This window comes from Melozone crissalis, unplaced genomic scaffold (assembly GCF_028551555.1).
Source record: "Melozone crissalis strain CALT ecotype California unplaced genomic scaffold, PUWL_Pcris_2 ptg000016l_1, whole genome shotgun sequence".
NCBI classification, from domain to species: domain Eukaryota; kingdom Metazoa; phylum Chordata; class Aves; order Passeriformes; family Passerellidae; genus Melozone; species Melozone crissalis.
This window is the reverse complement of record NW_026535794.1, coordinates 46,848,773-46,868,163: the sequence shown is the minus strand read 5'-3', so window position 1 is coordinate 46,868,163 and position 19,391 is coordinate 46,848,773. Positions and strand designations below refer to the sequence as shown.

The following is a 19,391-nucleotide window of genomic DNA, read 5'->3' as shown; positions in this document are numbered from 1 at the left end:
ATCTCATTTTTATGACATTTATTAATTCCAGCTTGTACCTGGAAATCCAAGTAATGTTTGCCAAGATTCAATGCATGAAAATTATGATTTCAGGGTAAGAACCTGCAGCTACTGCCAAACTATGAATATTTTTTTCTCTTATGACAGAAAACACATTGTAGACATAAAAGATTATTAAACTGCACTTTCAAGCAATAACAAGTCTCTGGTAGGGGAGCATTATACAAAGTACATGGTGTTTACAACAGCTACCATAAAATTTGCTGCAATCTCATTTCATATTTCAAGTCCTTTAAAATACAAAATGTATATGGAATCTCAACTACCATTCAGTGGCTTTTAAATGTATCTTATTAAAATCTTTTCTTAGGGCAAGAGTTAGCAGCATGTCCAAGTGCATATCTAAAATTTTTTTAGCAGATCAAGAATTTCATGGGCATCTATTTCTAATTGAATTTTTTTCTATTATTTTCACAGCACCTTCCTACAAATCCTCCTTAAACATCATAAGAAAAACATTTCCTATTTCAAATGTACAAGACTACTATGTACATAACAGCTTTCCTTTTCCTTCCAGAATGGAACACCTGATGTCACTATTTGTTAACTTGTAATTTTGTTAATTTGTAATGTTGTTAACACTCACTTGAATCTATTTAGATCTAAAATATTACTTCAGAAAGTAAAATTCTAGAAGAAAATGTAAACAGGACTGTAAAACTAAAAACAAGCTTTTCGTCATTGCACACACTGATGCCTGCTTACACGTCTCATTACTGTCAAGATGGAAAGTAAAGCTCAAGTTTCCTTTTAATAGACCAATCAGCAATTTTATTGGGGCACTAAATATGGCCTGCCTTGTTGGAAATGTACAAGGATTAATGCAAGAAATTACTTCATAAATAGAAATACTTTTTACCAGGGAATGAAATGCAGCTTGATTAATTTTCTCCAGTTTGACATCTATAACTTTGGCATTGTACATTTACCTACCTATCACACAAACACAACTGTTACTTGAAGCTGAAAAGCTGAAATTTAACATTTAAAATCTACTTGTAAAATTTGAATCAGTTCAGAAATTCATAACAATTTGCAGGTGGGCAAAGAAACCATACAGAACATGTTTAAAGTAGGTATTTATCACATCTAGGTAATGAAACTACATGAGTAGAATATTCATTGTTTTATTTGTATTTTAAAAGTTGTTCATAAAAAGGTTATACATCTTCAAGGAAATGCAGGCAGCAATACAAAGCATCTTTATATATCTCTGTGGATTTGCAGAGGTTTTAATACTAAAGTTTCAATTTTAAAAAAATCCTACACTATAATAATTATTCTACTAAGAATGTAATTGATATAGTGCCCAAGTCCTGGAAATTCTGTGTTAAAAAGACTATAAAATCACACACTCACTAACTGTAAACCCCTTTCTGCTCTTGATGAAAATGTTTGGAATACACTATAAAACCAAAATACAGACATTTCCCTTCTGAGTACAAAACACAATGGGAGAAGTAACAAAACCTTGCTTTGCTTTGCACACAACAATTACTTTAGTGAAAAATGAGGGAATAAAACAAGGCAATTTTTTATTTTCTCATTATAAAAATATTTAGCATAAAAGAGGATATGAGATTCTCAGACGATTATAAGAAAAGGCATATTTATTTCAATGTCAAAAAGCTACATGCCTAAAAGAATTTTTGGAGTGAGACTTCATACTGTTCATATTTAAACAGCTTCATTATTCCTTTTCAGAAAACACATTTATCATATTTTGAATACCTCAACTATTTGCATTAGACATACTTGTTCAAATAAAGACAGAATATGATACTAAATTAAAGAAAATAAGGTCTTTTCTAATACAAAAATGCAACATTGAGCAATTTCATTTCACCCCCAGAGAAGAGTCAATATTAAATCCTACCACAGCTCTCACTTTCAAAATAACACATGCAGCAGTGGGGTCTCTATGGCAATCACCATTTTACTACACTTTGTTTATAGTAACAATAACAACATTTCTTTTTTGGAAGGGGATTCCCACAAAGAAAAGAAATGACAAAGGAAATCTACCAAGAAATCTACCAAGTTTAAACAATTATGAAAAAATGTAAACATTTGTTCTTTGAAAAGAAATCTTTTTCCTCATTCTTCTTTCAACTATTCTAACTCCAATTCAAAAAGCCTACAACAATAACGTTGAGAAGTACCCATCTAATGTTGGTATTAAAGACTTCATAAACTAAGCTTTGGCAACATGCATCTATTTCAACAACCTGACTTATGCCACATTCTCAGAATTCAGCTTTCAAATCAACTACACAAGGAAACTGTCAAGCACATCCCAGTTGCCCTTAAGTTTAAAGGCAAAAAGTTCTACACAGCAAAAGCAGACTCAAAAAACTCTCTTATGTTAATCTTTCAGGCTTATTTAGTCATGCCACTTCAAAGTGTTAAAGAATAACCCATCTAGCACAATACCTAGTATTTATTAAAGCACCCAGAAAATCCCCACCTTCAAACTTAAATCATCTCATGTGAACTCATGTGAACTCAGTGAAGACTGGAATATTACTGTGAACTCAGTACAGACTGGAATAAAAGCAAATCTGACTTACATAAAGGCATACATGGAAAGGCAGTTTTGTCCAATTTAAAATGTTTTCTTAGAGGAATAGTAGGGGAAAATACTTTTTCTTTAACACCTTTGGATTTTAGTTGTTGTGATATACAACACTGCAAAGGTAAGTCTTTTTTCCAGTAAGGACTCTAATTGTGACTCAGCTTCTCAAACAAGCAATGTCAGAAAGTAAAATCAGATCCTCCAAAAAAAAGCACAAAACACGTAAAATAACTTTTTTACAAAAGGGACACATCATGAAAAAGTTATCCTAAAGCAACACAAAGCTGAGGCAGGAAGAAAAATTTGTTTATTCTTTGTTCAGTATGGGGATGGTTTGGGAAGGATTTCCTTTTTAAAAACACTGTTCTTCTGCAGATATCAAATTCTGAAATGATTAGAACAGAAATCCCCATAGGAAGGACATGGTCAGTCTCAGACAATTTTGTTGTGAATGTTACCCCAGCCAAACCATTCCACCAGTTTACAGTGTACTATAAAATATTTACACAAGCTATGAACTATAAAATATTTTCACATGAACTATAAAATATTTACACTATCAACATCAGTTAGGAAAGAATGATGTGCTGTCAAGCTGGTATGACCCAGGAGTAAAGATTTTGTGGTCACAGATTAAATAAAAATATTGCAAATCATCTGGAAAGTTACAGGGACTATTAGGTTAAACAAATTACTGCTTCCTGGTCTCTTGGATGGTAAATGTAACCAGGAAAGCATAGCTTATGTGCTTTAAGCCGGGTTTTACCAACAAGATAAAGAAAGGTTAGGCTCATAATCAAACTGTACCGACCTCTCTGAATGTGCCTTCTAGCAAGGTGTCCAGATGTTGAAGAGGAGCTGGAGTTTTGTCCTTGAATCGTGTCAGCAGTCGCCGCTCAATAGCTCGAAACTGCACAGCCCTTTCAGACAACAGCTCCTGATACTTCTCAGCATTCAAACGTAGCTGCAATTTAAGGGTTTTCAAGAATTCAGGTTAAGGGTCATATACATTCATGTATGCACATTCCAAATGAAAGGCAAGAAGGACAGGAAAATTTTTGAGACAGAGCGTAATACTCAAACACTCAAATATGAATACCACTTATGCCAGTTTCATACTTTATACACCTTGTGAAGCTTAACACTTTCAAGAATTATCATTTGCCACTGAAATCAAAACTAATTGTCAACAGCCACAATAACCAGTGAAAATGCATAAACATCTCATCTAGAAGCCTATTAACAAGAATGAAGTTTCACCACCAAGACACAAAGGCTTCTTCTTGGTTTGGTGTGCTATTCATGACACATATCCAGTGTACTGGACTTTATATTCATTGCAGTAGAAAGCAAATAGTTATTCCCTCAGCATGAACAGAAGTACTGAATTCTGTACTGATTAAATTATTGTGGTTTTCTGAATTTAAATCCTTTTTCCCTTTATCTATACTGATTAGCTAACAGCAACAAAATTCCTTGAAGTGCTCACAAAAGAACCTTTAAAAGATAAAAGGATTAAAACATAAAATAAGAATTTTTATTATCTGGGCACTTGATGTACACTTTCCACTACATACCTCAAAAATAAAAATTACCAAAGATGAGTCTTTCATAAAGCTGTGATACCTGTGTACAGTTGATGTTATAGCTAGCAGAAGAAGTAACAAGACACACAGCTTCCCAAACGCAGGCAAAAGTGCCCCAAAATGAAGAGAAAAGGTAAAAGTTTCTTAAATTTACATACCAGATTATATTTAAAAATAAGGAAATGTCAATTTGTCCAGTACATTATTATGATAAACAGTTCAGAGGTGCTAAGGGAAAAAGAAACACTATGAAGTTTTACTAAAAGTAGTAGGAAAGAAGGGACATCGCAGGTAAGGGATAACTCAGGTAATTTTCTCCTAAGCTTGCCAAAAAAACCCCACTATATGTTGAAACTAACAGGGATGGAAGCATAGGAATGCCTTTAATAGATCATTTGACATTTTTTAGATCAGATAATTACAGTATAAATTCAGAAATTCTAAAAGAACCAGCTACAATATAATTAGAGTCTAAATTAGCATCCCAGAAATCACACCTGTATTTTGAACTTCAATGTACTTAAGCTTGCTATATACTCTAAAGAAGCCTAGGTTTAAGGTATTTCTACAAAAACAGTCACTTTTTTTAAAAAATTAACATTTTTTTATTCTCAAATCGGTTGAAAGAAATTAGAAATAGAAAGAGCTTCAAATATAGACCAGGATCTAGGCTGAATACTCAAAATATCCCAGAAAATCCCAACAATACCTTCCATCTTTCTGGGCAGTAACAGCTCCACCTCACAGAAAATTTGGCAGCATAAAAAAACATCCAATAGTATTTCTCATTCTTGCATACATAGGTTGTTGCTTTTGCTCAAATATATGAGTTTAACAGAAATTTTCAAATAGCAATTATCTCTTTATTGGAAAGGTATGGAGGAAAGAATGCATGTATTTCAATTGATTAGCTATTCCTACAAGCTAGCTGAACTACTGGAGATTCTTCATTGTCACCTGCATGGCCAAACAGGGAAAAGTAATTACATTTCTTTTATTTCTGGTCTAGCAAACTTCCTTGACCCTCCAATGATACTTCTACAAGGGCAGTTTCTTAAAAATCTGAAGGGACTTTCCCTTAGATACAAGTGTATTTTCTGAAAGCCAAATGCCTGTGATACTATAGTTATAATCTGATTCATTATTGCACTAAAAACCAATTTTAAACTAGCAGACCATTAGCAATTCACATTTTACACAACATACCTCAAAATGTCGATCAATTAGTTCAAAATATTCTTGCAGGGGAATTGAACCAGAAAAGGTACATGCAAAATCCTTGCAGTTTTGCTTCTTGAAATGCTCTTGTAGTCGGTGTATGAGCTCTTTTGTTACCAGCCAAAGGTCTTCCAGCTGATCACTCTGAATCCTGTATCGTTCTTTGAGTGCAAGAACAAATACAGAACTAATAAACACAGTTTTCTGACACATAAATTCCCTGTACAACAGTTTAGCTAATGCTCAAATAGAATTTGTTACCTGTATCCAAAGTCTACATGAGATTTCCTTAAGACATGTACATTCACTAGTGTTAAAGAAATACTTGTATCTTATTGACTGTGCTGCTTCACTTTAAATACAACTAATATTAGTAGAAAGTGATTCTTATCCAACTCATACTATCACTTGGTAAAAATGGCTCAGTGTAGAAATGAAAAGTGTTAATATAAACTGAAGTGAAAAACCAAATCCTGATAGCTAGTGTTATCTGTCCCAGCAAATTCATTTAACTCATCAGATTTTAGTGAATTTCAAAGTACCAGGCTAGTGGAATAAGATTTTATTTCTAATTCATGTTCATATAATCCTCTCTCCAGCTTCTACGAAATCAGAATTAACTAATATTACTAGTAGTTTAATTAACAGAATTGAATGATAATAACTAATAAATGTTGAGAAAAGCAGTGTGGAAAATCATAGCAGGCTTTTAATTTTAATTTTTTCAGATAAAGCATTTTCAAACATTAGGCCCTTACATCTTTTCATTACACATCTGCCAATAACTAACAAAAAAAGGATAGATAGAAATGTAGCTATGAGAACTTGACACAAAATCGTTCCTTTTTTTTTGCCCTTGTTAAAAAGGTCCACAGTAAATCAAATTAACCAGAATTCTTTTAAACTTGAATGTACTTATTTTAAATTTTCTCAACATTACTAATTCAAGATTGTTTGACATTACCACTGGCATCATTCCCAGGATATGTATTTCACTGAATACCGAATGACAAATTCTGTTTACAGTGTAACAGGAAAGAAGCAAGTTTTATTTAAAAACATGCTTGTTAAAGAAAAGAACACCATCTGCTAAAGATAGCATTCGACCTAATATCCATTTTTTAAACACTCACAATGTAATGGCTGGACTTACTTGTATGTATGACCATACTTTGCCTTAAGTGATTTTTCCTTGACGGAAATTAGCTCAGATGTTTTCAGGCCAAATCAACAGTCATTCCTTTTATAATTGACATATCTAATACATTAATGGTTTAAAATGGACAAAACTAATTTCCTCCAAATTGCACATTTAGTTTCCATACACTGTTTGTTGGTCAATACAAACACAATCTAATTTTACCATGGTCTGAGTAGAGAACATTGCAGTCATTTGCTTTTCTGTGATGTTCCAAGTCTCAAAAAGGACAAATTAGATTTGGAAACATTACAAAACTGAGAATCTGTAGTTAAACTAAATACATGCTTTAAACAGAAATACAGTGAAAGAGGAAAAATAAGTAACTGTGCTTCTGCTCATCCCATGCTTTTATGATGGCTAACCAATTTGTAGTAGTCTTTTTGTTAAAAGGAGCTTCATTACAGAAAATTACAACAGATTTTCAGAAATTTCTCTATCAGAAAAGCAGAAAACTGACGGGCACCAATAAATTAAATAGCTTACAAAGTCTTTTCACACTACAACAGACTGTCCAAATAGTACAACCTGCATTCCAACTTTTCAGCCTGTAGGAACTTTAGAAGATTCAGTTCACTTCTCAGCTAGGAAACCCACATCAGAAGAAAAACACCCCAGCCACAGTTAGCAATCAAGCCCTCCTTAAATTTTGATTAAAAGACAATTTTAAAATTTCCAGCCCAAAAAAATGCCTTGAAGTCTTAATCTAGCTGGTGCAAGCTACCTTTTAATATATATTTTCTGTCAGTACATAGTTCAGGCTGGGCTTCTTTGCAGCAGTCTTGACAAGTTGAAGTAATATCTTCAATTGCTACACTGGTTAGAAGGGATTAGCTAATAGAATTAAAAACTAACATGAAAACAGATGTTGCTCCTCTTTGCAGCTTCAGCAATGAAACCCAACTGAACCTGACAACCTTCATTGCTACATGAAGCTCTTTCCATTCAGAACTTAAGGTCCATTTGATAAGGAATATTGGAAAAAGAGGTCTTCTTCCATTGTCCATGATAAAGTCCTTTCATGGAAAACCAGAAATAAGATTTGACCTTAACAACTTCTTTTACTTTTCTGAAACACCATTACTTCTAGTAAAAATTTATCTACACATAGAGGTTTCTTTTTGAAGAACATTTCCTCAGTAAAAATGCTACACAAGCATTTTATGCTTTCATGCTTTTACAAAGTATGAACTGAGTGTTACATAGCAGAGTAAGCACCTATCAAATAATACATAATTTCATCAATATTCATTAGTTTCACAGAAGATCTGTTCAGTCAAGCACAATCATTTCAGTATCATGATATTCTACCAAAAATGCTTTTATATAATCCATAGTCTCTGTTTATAAAAATATTGTGAATTATTATTGACTATCAGAGTTCTTACAAATATCTACCTTTAAATAAGTTTTAGTTAGTTACATCGCAAGTAAGCACATTCCCCCCCTAAGACCTTCTCTAACCAACTCAGTTCAATGCATGAAGTGGATGCTGGAAACAGGCTGCTAACATAGAAAGTGACATCATACTACTCATTTGTTTTCTAAAGTTAGGATTCCCATACACAGTAAATGAGTAGCCACATTAAGAGAAACAGACATTGTGAAGCTCCTTTGTAAAGTGAACTTCACACGTAAAGCAGTGTGGGAAAGTTTATTCTAAGACTGCAAGCGTCATTCCTAGCTGGTGAATAAACAAACCTGAGAGGAAAAGATTGAAGATTGGGGGTAGGGGTGTATGTGATTAAAAGTTATGGCCTTCAGTAGAAACTAAAATATATTCATTACACAGAAAAAAAATTGTCCTTACAGCAAACAGATTTAACAACTATGCAAGAAAAAGTCCAAATCAAAGATTTAAACTGAAATCCAGAGAAAAGTTATTTGTAAATCCTTTCAATTATTTGGTTTTTAAAAACTATTATTGCACTTTTAATATAGTTAAATCTGTTTAAGATCTCCGATTCAAAGAAATATTAAAAACAAAGTAACAATAAAACAGCATGTAAATAATGCATACAAAAAACAATACAGATGGATTTGATCCTTAGAAATGTAAAACAATTCTTGGTACAATGAAAATTACTCTCCAGATGGTTTCTGTTTTTAACATATATGATTACATTAGAAAAGGTATTAAATATTATCTCACAGCTCACAGCTGACCCCATCAATATTTATATAGCCCATCACAAATATGGATTTCTGAAAGCAGTAAGAAATATTATCTCAGTGTTGAAAAAATTTCACATCGACAAACCAAATTGTGATTTTTCACTCAAAGCAGTTTCCACAAAGCATTCACACAATGTTCCAACTGAACCCTCTGCAGTGCACAGTTGCTTTTCTAGCTTTTCAATTTGTAGTCTGCTGTATTAAATGAACACTTTGTGCTCTGCTGGCATGGAAAATGCTAAACACAATTGAACTTATTCCAAGGCACAGGCCAAGAAAGAGTTTAGCAAGTTGAGCAGTTGTACAGAGCAGGACCATAAACTCTTGAAAATTAAGAGAACCTATCTCTTTCAAAGAGCACAAATTTAGGTGGCTGGAACAGGACTATTTAAATCACAAACTGCCCTATACAAGAGATACTGGACCAGGTAACAGCTTATCTACATGCATGTTCATACACTCTTTAAACATAATAAGAAGGATCTTGAATCCATAATCTCTTACTTACAAAGATATACAGGCACATAAAGAGAAGAGATGGGGGTTTACTCAGATGTAGAGAAGCAAGTAGGGTCTGATGCTTAATTTAAGTCAAGGATGACTCAAAGTCAGAGGGAAGTTAGAAACTTGCTTTTTAATCCCTTTCAAAAATTTCAGTAGGTGACTAATTCCAAACACAGATGTTGAAATTCCTTTAAGATGAGGGGTTTTTACATTATTATAATGACAGATTTTGTTTATGAATAAAAACACTGCTAAAAGCTTTAAGAAAATCCAATTTCTTCAGAGAACTACCACTGCAGTTTTCTGTATTTTGAGTATGATTTTTTGTTTTGTTATACAATTTTATTCTTGAAAGGAGGTAAGAAACCATCAATTAACACTTTGAAACTCCTGTGTTTATTTACAAACACTGATTATCCTTCTTTGCACGATCCACATTTTCATTTTGGACATATTCTAATTGATGATCAGGCTTGTTTTACTCTAATACTGACAGAACTTACGTGATGTTTTTGAAGCAAGAAGAGTGGTTTTTGAACCAGTTAAAAACTGAAATCCGAGAGCATTTGCTTGGTCACCCTCAGACGGATCAACAAAGTCTGAAAAAGAAAGTTAAATATCATTTTCTGTAATTTGACACTGGCATTCAGCAAACCTCAGTCCATAGCCAGGACTATAACAATCTTTGCACCAGCAATAGAATGTGATTGTTTCCCTTCTTAGGGTTCAAAAGTAACAAATATCAGCAGTTTGGTACACCCTTCCTTCATTCACACGTGGAATGTGAGCCACACACTGTTTCCCTTCCCCAGCCTGAAAACAAAAAGTTGTTTCCCAGAGGTTCAGTCTGTACATTCTAAAAGAACTGCAATTATTGTACAGCCCAAAGACTATCACTTTCACCAGATGCAAAGTCACCTTTAATTCAGATATTTATGCAAAACTTTTGCAGAAATTATCATTAAAATGCTTAAGCCCACTCCCTTTTTAGCTTTCAGCACAGAGCAAAACAAACACTCAGCTTGCTAAAACTAGCTACTCTGCAAAGTCCATCCATGCACATCTTTCTTTTCATTCCATATAGTGGATTATACCAGTTTAAAAGGTTTAATTTTAGAATATCATATTTTTAAAACTATTCTTTGTCACCACTACTCCCACTACTTCTCCTGAAAATAAGGCACAAAAGGGAAAAGGGATACTACTTTTCTTGCATTCACCAATTTAAATTTTGTTCACAAATTATATCAAAATAATAAATATAAACATAATAATCAGCATACTCTTTTTATTTAATCACTGTAAATGAAATGAACAGAAATCAGAACATTTTAATACCTTCTTGGTCCTGTGCTTTGTTTTGTATTCTCAACAATGAATCCCTAGGCTAAAAATAAAATACAATGTGCTATTCTGAAAGCATTATTGCTTAGCCATAATGGAAGCTCATTATTAAAAACCTCACAACAGAGACCCTTAAAAAAATGTTGCACATCCAGTTGAGAGTAAAGCTATATTTAACCTTAAAATGAAGAGAATCATGCTACAAAAAAAAAAAAAACACAAACAAAACAAAGAAACAACAACACACCAACAAAGCCTACATCACTGTTCTCAGACAAATATATTATATAAGCTTTTAAAGAGATGCAGCTAATCCTTAAAAATACAATAGTAAAGTTATTGGCCCATGCAGCTCTCAGCAAATTGTTCCAGAACCTTAGTCATCTGAATTTCTAAAACTTAATCACTGTCAGACTGAACTTACTCACAATCACGTTATAAGCCCTATTTATTAATTTCTTCTTGTGCTAATATGATCATCTAGACCTATGATATAGCCACAAAATATTTACTGAAGTCAACTGTATTATGTTTTTTTTTGCCTGTGTATTATTAAGCTAAATGAGTCACTTTCCTTTCATTCTCTTGAAATCTCTAGATAACATTTTTCTCCACTTTTGAATTATATGTATTATATTTATTTAATATCAGCAACTAGCACTTAGTTTGCCAGTGCACAGTAACATGATATTGGTTTCCTGCATGGAAGCATTTTGTGTAATGCATCCTCAATTTTTATTTCTTTGCTTATGATTAGAACATTTGTACCACAGAGTACTCCTGTGGTAACTTCCACCTCCTCTCTCTTCCAATTGCGAGCACATAATTAGACCAAAACTTATCTTCCTAACATTACACTTTATAGTACTCAATTTCATTCTTCTTCCTCCAGTCCTAAGTGGAAATGAATTTCTCCTTCATGCTACTTTAATATAATGCTGAATAGAGAACATAGTTTGGTTTTGCACATCAGAAAATAATAATATATTCAAGTCCTCTTTTTGGTTGAAGAAGGTAACTGAAATTATTAAATACAATCAGCTTCAGACTGATACATCAAATACTCCACAAGTCATCCTCCAAAGCAAATGTACCCCTTACGTACAACATTTACCACTCCTGCTTTGCCCTGCTCACCCTTTTTTAAATGAATGCCCATGATTTCCCCATTACAACACTGCTTAAGTAATTTTATGCAAAGTTATTGTCTGCATACATAAAAATTAGATCTATACAATGTAAAGAAATCTGCAGTTTTACCAGAGACAAGTATACTACCCCAGGTGTATTATTGTTGAAATATTATGTCATCATTTCTTCCAAAATATACTTTTTTAATATACTAACATAAGATTTTTTAATTACTTCATTACTTCACATGGACAAACAATTCCTGTTGGGAGCTTCTAACACCTTTTATATTTAAAAACCTACCTGGAAAAATGGTGACAAAACTGATGGGAGGTTTGTTGGTATCAATAGTTAGCTTGTGGTTTGCTGCTTTTGAAGGTTGAGCTGGAAAGCAAACTAACTTCAAAGGCAGACTGAAGCTACACTGTGAAACTCTTGGTATTCCTAAAATGAAAGAACACAGATTTTTCATTTCTACATTCTGAATACAGGATACTTTCTACTGCTGTCCTCCAAGAGGTATAACAAGATATTTAATGTGATTAAGGAATGTCTTAAAACCAAAACTACATAAAATTCTCATTCTTCTTAAAATTTTCCACCTAAAATATCTTTAAATTTGAATACTTCCAATTACTTTCTCAAGTGAACATCTTTATGTAGAGGGGAAAATAAGAGTTATTAATAAAACTACTGCATACTATACTTAGACTAATTAACATGTAATGAAGATTAGTTTTATTTAATTCTCTAAACTAACAATACCAGTTTAACATAAAAAACCACTGCAATTACTCCCAATGCTTCAAATACAGAATTGAAGCATCAACATTTTCATCAGGAATATCACAAACCAAATGCTCTTTATGAGTATATTTATTCTTTTTTTATAAACTCTTAAATAACACCTATGCATCCTTCATATTATCTGTCAAAGGTTTGTGGCTTAGAAAAAGAATGTATCCAATGGATACATCCTAAATCTATCTTAAATTCTGTATTTCAGCTTATTGCATCACAATAAAACAGAACTGTAGAACAAACTGGGTACTGCCCTCAATGTTGGGATCTACTATCACAAGCGATTTCATCAGAATGGTGCAGGAGAAAAGAGGAAGTTTTAACATTAACATTTAGAAAACACATTCGAATGTGTCAAAAATTTTCTCAGATATAAATATTGTTTCAAATTGCTGGCATGTCAGAGATTGCCTGGTATGTTCTATGCAAAAGGCAAAAGTGCTCACTGCTGTGAAATATGGAGTACTTGCTCTGTTGAGAAGACAGATTGTGGGACTTTTAAGGACAATTTTCTGATGAAGCACCTACAGGAAAACCTTGTTTAACATAATAGATTTTTACAGACAATAAAGTAAGCTGGTGTCAGAAAAGTCATGAAACTGATAGGTACACAGAGGTATACACAGAGAGTATAAAAATGGAGCTCAAACATTCAATAGCCATCCAAGAAACCTGTTTTGCTAGTAATTTTGTTTGTTTGCTGCTCCTCAGATCTCTTCCAATGAAAAAATTACTTCTAAGACTCATGTCAGGGAAAAAATGCTATCATAAGGCTCAGATTATTCCCTGTGCTTGTCAATTCACAGCAATTTTGGCTGGCTGATAAAGCCTCCAAGTAACTGTTCTGCAGCAGCTTATAAATATAAAATCATAGAAAATTGGGCAGAAGACTCATTCAAACTGAAGACAGGTCTTCAAAATTAAGAGTATCTCCAGGTTCCAAGGAAAATTCCTAAAGGAATACTTGAAAATAAACCCATAATCTGTTAGAATGACTCATTCAACTGTATCTTCATCATCTGATGGGAAAAGTAAAATTTTTCTTGATGACAGCATAACACAAGCATCTTAGTATTAAACTTAGATAAGGAGATTTATCAACAGGAAATATTAGTAGCAAAAGTAGGCAAAAAGATTTTGATATATATTTATATTTAAAACAAGACATTTTTCATGCTTTTTTCAGACCAGCTTTTTTCTACATGGTCTTCTGTCACTCTACCTCATCATAAACATACTTTTCAATATTTCACACAAAGGTCAAAACAAAACTAAATCAGGTATTATCTAGCTTTTGGAGGAGACTGGGGAGATTTCTAGTTGATTAATCCGAAACAGTTACATATAAGAAAAACAAACCAAAAAGCTGCAACAAAATTTATCACTACAGTTAAAACTTGCTGAGGAATGTTTCAAAGTATTTCAGAATTTTAAATGGCACTAAGGAAACAAAGTAGTAGCTACGTGTGGGAAGCACAATTTCCTCAACCCGTTGATGTTCTGTCTAGCAACACATCTCACTTCATTTAGAGTTGTGGTACTTTGCATGATACACAATTTTAGCACTATAATGAAGAAAAAAAAAGGAAATAAAAATTCAGATACTCCTCTAATCTGAAAAAAATCAGATGATGTTTAATGTTATCTCATAAGGTGCTAGTACTTAAAGGCATACTATGCACTTAAGTAATAAAAGTAATAAAATAAAAAGTCCCATGCCCTGTAGATACTATTTCATTTCCAAATTCCTCATGCATTTATTCAGTTATATTTGAAATATAAATTAATGTGCATGATAAAAAGTATTAAAACTCAGATGTCCCAATTTGGCATGTTAAATATTCAGAGAATTAATATTTGCTCTGGTTTTGATGACTCTGAGTTTAGGTAGTGCAGTGTACCCCACAGCAACCCAAAAAAGATTTTGTCACAGATAATTCTACAAAGTTTAATGTGCTCTGCAATATTCTCCTCAGGACAAGGTTTTCATCTTGCTTTGATATTTCTTAAAACAAAAATCCAACCTTAATTTTTAGAATAGTATTCTTTCAAACTATAGACACCTGTTTTTATACAGTTTATTGATCATTAATTTTTTTAATTACTTTGTCTAGCAGAAACATGCCACAGGGTAACAGTTATTCTTGTCAAGAGCAGTATCTTATTGAGATGTTTCAAGCATCTATTTCCTGTACAACACCTCAAGGTCCATTGAAATATCCAGAAACCAGAAAAGGAGGGGAACAGTAACAGTTACCTTCCTGCTTCTTTTTACTGCACTTAGTAAGCTCAAAAGAGCATAAGTATTGAAAAATAGGACTCTAATATATTCATCTATAACTTTTGTTTAGAAAAACTGCAAAACTGGAAACTCCCTTTCAGTTGATATCTAAATCTACGACAATCAACTTTTTTACCTTCTCAAAACATGACGGAATGTGTATTTAATATGTTTATTTTTAAAGTTCATAAAATATCTTCTACAAGCAGCGCATCTTTTCAACACATCTACAACTACACTGAAAACCACCCTTCTCTTTTTAGTCTGCATATACATAAGCTAATTTTCCAGTCATTTTTTGTCTCTTAATTGTACCTTATCCGTGAATTTTATCTACTACAATCACAGCTAAGTTTTGTACTGCTGGTAGTCTCAGACAGAAAGCAGCCTTGCAGCCTTGAATACCATGTTTGCAATAGAAATTGGAATGAAGACATGTTGTGACATCATCCTCAGAGCTACTCAGTCCAAACAGCAAAAATGCCTAATTGCTGTTTCAGTTGCACCAAAGATATAATTTAGCTGCCTAGCTGCTAAACCTGGGGGGAAAAAAAGATATAAGAAAGTATAATTGTTTCCAATTTCCAATCTCAATGTACAAGGAACTTAATACTTATGCCAAATTCCCATGTTACAAATGAGAAAGTGCAATATGCTTCACCAAGAAATGTCCTTATGACTTTCTGTTCTCTATATTCACAGCTTCACAGCATCAAACTAAGAATAATAAGAACTTAGAGAAATAATAGGCAAAATAATAGCTCCCTTCCAAATCTGTTTAATTCAGCATACACTGCCACTCATAAAACTTGGCAATTTTTGCATTCACTCACCTTCAGGATTGAGTTCTGCCACATGAGCAGCAACAGGACAAAATGGGGGAAAAAAAAAGGAAAATATCAAATTTTTAAAAAAAGGAAATATAACAGAGGTTTAAAAACTTAAGCCACATTTATTAAGTAGACAATACATAAAGACATAATACTAGCCAAAACCAGACATGAGACCATATTTATCAATAGTGCAACACCATCCAAGTGACTGACTCATCAAGCTTCAGCTGTCTGAATCCCACAGAGACAGACTGAAGAGTGATTTGGCCACAAATATGGATATCTTTCAAAAACTAAAGAGGAAACAGTCTCTGTTCAGATAAAATGAAGTCACAAAAGTCTTAAAGTTCGTTTACTAGGTAATACACTTAGGGATTTGATGGCCAAGTAACAATTGTATTTGTATGGAATTCCACATAATTATCTCAAATTAATTATTTAAATAAATATCAAAAAAATTAGCAGATCCTAGCCCTAACCCTAATCATGTTCCTTTACTTAGAAGTGTTCAAAATTCAACCAACCAAGATAAGTTTTTAAAATTTATTCTTCAGTTTTAATAATTATGTTAGTTGTCACGTCTGCTTGTTCTTTTTTTTAATAGAATATAAACCATCAAACACATTCAAGATGCTAGCTATTCTACTTCCCTAACCAAACAGGTTGCAAAATCCAACTTAATATCTAAAATAATTTAAGCTTTATTAGTATTACCTGAAAGAAATAATACATTTATTTTCCAGTCTTAGGAAGCAAAATTACAGAAACAAGATCAGCAAAACAAAAAACAAGCTTTCAAAATCAGAGGATCCAAGACACTCACTAGTGTGCTACCTATTCAGTCATTCCAAAAACCTGTCTAAGGCCACATCACTAATTTGGACAGTTATGAATGCACAGCATTTCACAAGGAATATGCAGTCAGAATCACAGGACAGAGGGACTGAAGTTGTACAAGCTGTTCATGCAGGTTCCCAATTAAAAGGGAGAGGTTCCTTTTCTTTAGAAACACCCATTTCATTATTTTTCTAGAAATAAACATTTCAGACACCGCACAGCCAAGACTACCATCATAAACACAATGCTTCAAGTGTGAAGTGATACAAAGAAAATTTTTATGTAAAAGTATCAATATAGGATAAGGTACTCAAGGCTACCACTCTCCACAGAAGCCCTTAGTACACATGCACTTGTTTTATGCCAATCTACTCCATTTGTGCTGGCACAGCTCTGTCTTTGCACAGTGAACCAAATCAGCAAATCTGGCTGAGAAACAACTGGTGACTGTGTGACCACAACAGGGGAGGAGGTGCAGGAGCAAAGCCAAGCAGCAAGAAATGAAGAACTGACAGCTTAAACTGGTTTATGCAGCATTTAACATGGAAGCTCTGCCTAAATACAGCTTCTCAGTAGTCTGACACATTCACAAGGCTGAGTGTAGAACACTAAGCTAATAAACCTTCAGTTATGGATAGCAGAATAAATTTACATATTCTATCATTAGGACACCGTAACATCATAAAATAATGAGTTGGTTTCTATTTCTTGGGCTTAGTTTATTATTTGGAATGAGTATGTTCATCTGTTAAAAAGGAAGTGAGGAATAATCACTCCCAGTGCTTATTCAGATCTCACTCTCTGTGGGGAGGCATTATCATCCCATTTGTTGGCAGACCAGAAGGGTGAATAGTCATAAAGATGTGATCAGCTTCTCACTCCAAGAGGTGGAACAGAACAGAAACAAGTTGATAGGACAGGGTGAGAAAGCTGGTACAGCTGTTTCCCAAGCAATAAGCTTCTGATTTTACCTCTGTAAGACCAATTACACAAATTGATCCAACATAAAATATTAACTAAAACTGAAGACTAGCTAAACATTATTTCTTTAATTACTACTGCCTCTAGTATATTTCAAAATAAGATTTATAAGAAACACATAGGGGAAAAGGCCTCAAAAAAAAAAGGCACATCACTTTCAAGTCTCCAGTGGCTTACCTGTTGGTATATTATATGAAACCATGCAAGTTCCTTCTAGTTCTGGTGGAGAGCAATTCTCCTTCAAAAAGACAGACAGGACCACAGTTTCAGATGAATCTGGTTCTAAAAACAACACAAAATTAAATCAATTAACAGGAGCATCCAAATGAAAGCAAGCATATTTCCTAGCACTTTGGGAATTATTTTACTAAATTATGATCATTTCTCTATTAGTTCGTCTTTATCAAATCACTGTACAGACTTTATTTTTAATTCTGAATTTGTAAAAGGCAAACTAGGGCCTCCAAGTACCTTGAAGCATAATCTATAAAACAATTCAACACACTGAACATGGCAAATACAAAAAGAAATTAGATTTACATTGTAATTTTGGTATTCTACAAAGCGATTTGCTTCTATCACATGTTGAGAAAATATAAGAACTGCCCCTTGAATTGAGAGTAGCAGTCAGTAAAGCCCTGTTTCAACAGGGACTATTACTTCCCATTTCAGAGCAGAAATGGCCTGCAGTTCCAACTGAAGCAGCAGACACACTTGTCTGACCTTCAGCTTCTCCACATAGTCTTAAAGGCAACCCTACCTGCAGCCTAACCATCAAGAGTGTGGAAAATTAGGATCCTCAAAAAGCTGATTCTGCTTTGGGAACAGATGGTAGACTGTTCCCCAGTTGACAAACTTACTGTCCCTCTTTGTAGATCAAGACTGGCATTACTATACAGACAGAAATGTCAGCCAAACAAAATAACCCAGGACTACAGCAGTACTACAGAATAATCGGGGTTTTTTTGCCTCTATCATGAAGCTGCCACCCTGTCTCTCTTCACCTGTCACACATCATATCACAACCAAGGAAACAACTCCACTCTTTCCTACTTCATCTTCCTCCCCCAAGCAGTGCCTAGAAGCTGTGGAGTGCAGCCAAGGCAAACTTGTAATTGCTTTAACCACTGTATATCTGCAACAATGCACTCACTGGAGGCTGGGCTATACCTTTTCAAACCTCAGAAGAAGTAACAGAATAATACAACAGCTGTGATGGCACTGCCATAATTTACCTAAGTCATCGAAGACAAACTGGTCACAGGTCACAGCTAACGGAGCTTGCACACACACGGCCAGGCATGGCTTCTGTGCTTTCACTCTGCTCTGGATTGTTATCTAGATCAAGGGACATACAGAATACTTAAAGGAAGCAGCTAATTAATCTCTATAGCAGAAAAAAAAAATCCATAACCAATAGAAAGATACAAAAATCTGCAAAGACCAATTCAGCAACAACGCTTAAGGATTTAAAATTTCAACTTCAAAACAAGTATTTTCATTTTACAATTCTTATTTACTCACAGTCAATAATGATGCACAGTAACTTTCAAGATCACATAAACCTGAGAGGATTTCTCATGTTCTTTGTCATTTTAAACCAAGACAAACTAAAGCTAAAGTATTATTTGAGGGCTTAACACCCTGCAAGTGTCAAGAGCATTCCTTATAATGCAAACAAATATAAAACTTTGCATTTGTTAGGTGATGATAGTGAAAAAAAAACCCAAGAAGAAAAAAATCAAAGATAAACAAAGAAATTACTTTCTTTAACTGCAAACAGAAATGCAGTTGAATAACTTCAAGTTTAGGGGTTTTTTTTACTGCAAACAAAATAAGAAAATCCATACACAGGATATTCAGCACA

The 19,391-nt window shown here is 33.6% G+C and overlaps 1 protein-coding gene across 1 annotated transcript in view; it reads right to left on the bottom strand.

Moving 5' to 3' along the window:
- Positions 1 to 19,391, bottom strand: part of BBS9 (Bardet-Biedl syndrome 9) — a 283,769-nt gene that overhangs the window by 203,897 nt on the left and 60,481 nt on the right. Inside the window, exons 13-18 of the mRNA XM_054273742.1 lie at positions 18,760 to 18,862; positions 17,702 to 17,806; positions 12,095 to 12,235; positions 9,820 to 9,915; positions 5,428 to 5,600; positions 3,447 to 3,599 (exon numbers count right to left, since the gene is read on the bottom strand). Of these exons, the coding sequence (XP_054129717.1) occupies positions 3,447 to 3,599; positions 5,428 to 5,600; positions 9,820 to 9,915; positions 12,095 to 12,235; positions 17,702 to 17,806; positions 18,760 to 18,862 (771 nt within the window). The remainder of the gene's footprint in view (positions 1 to 3,446; positions 3,600 to 5,427; positions 5,601 to 9,819; positions 9,916 to 12,094; positions 12,236 to 17,701; positions 17,807 to 18,759; positions 18,863 to 19,391) is intronic.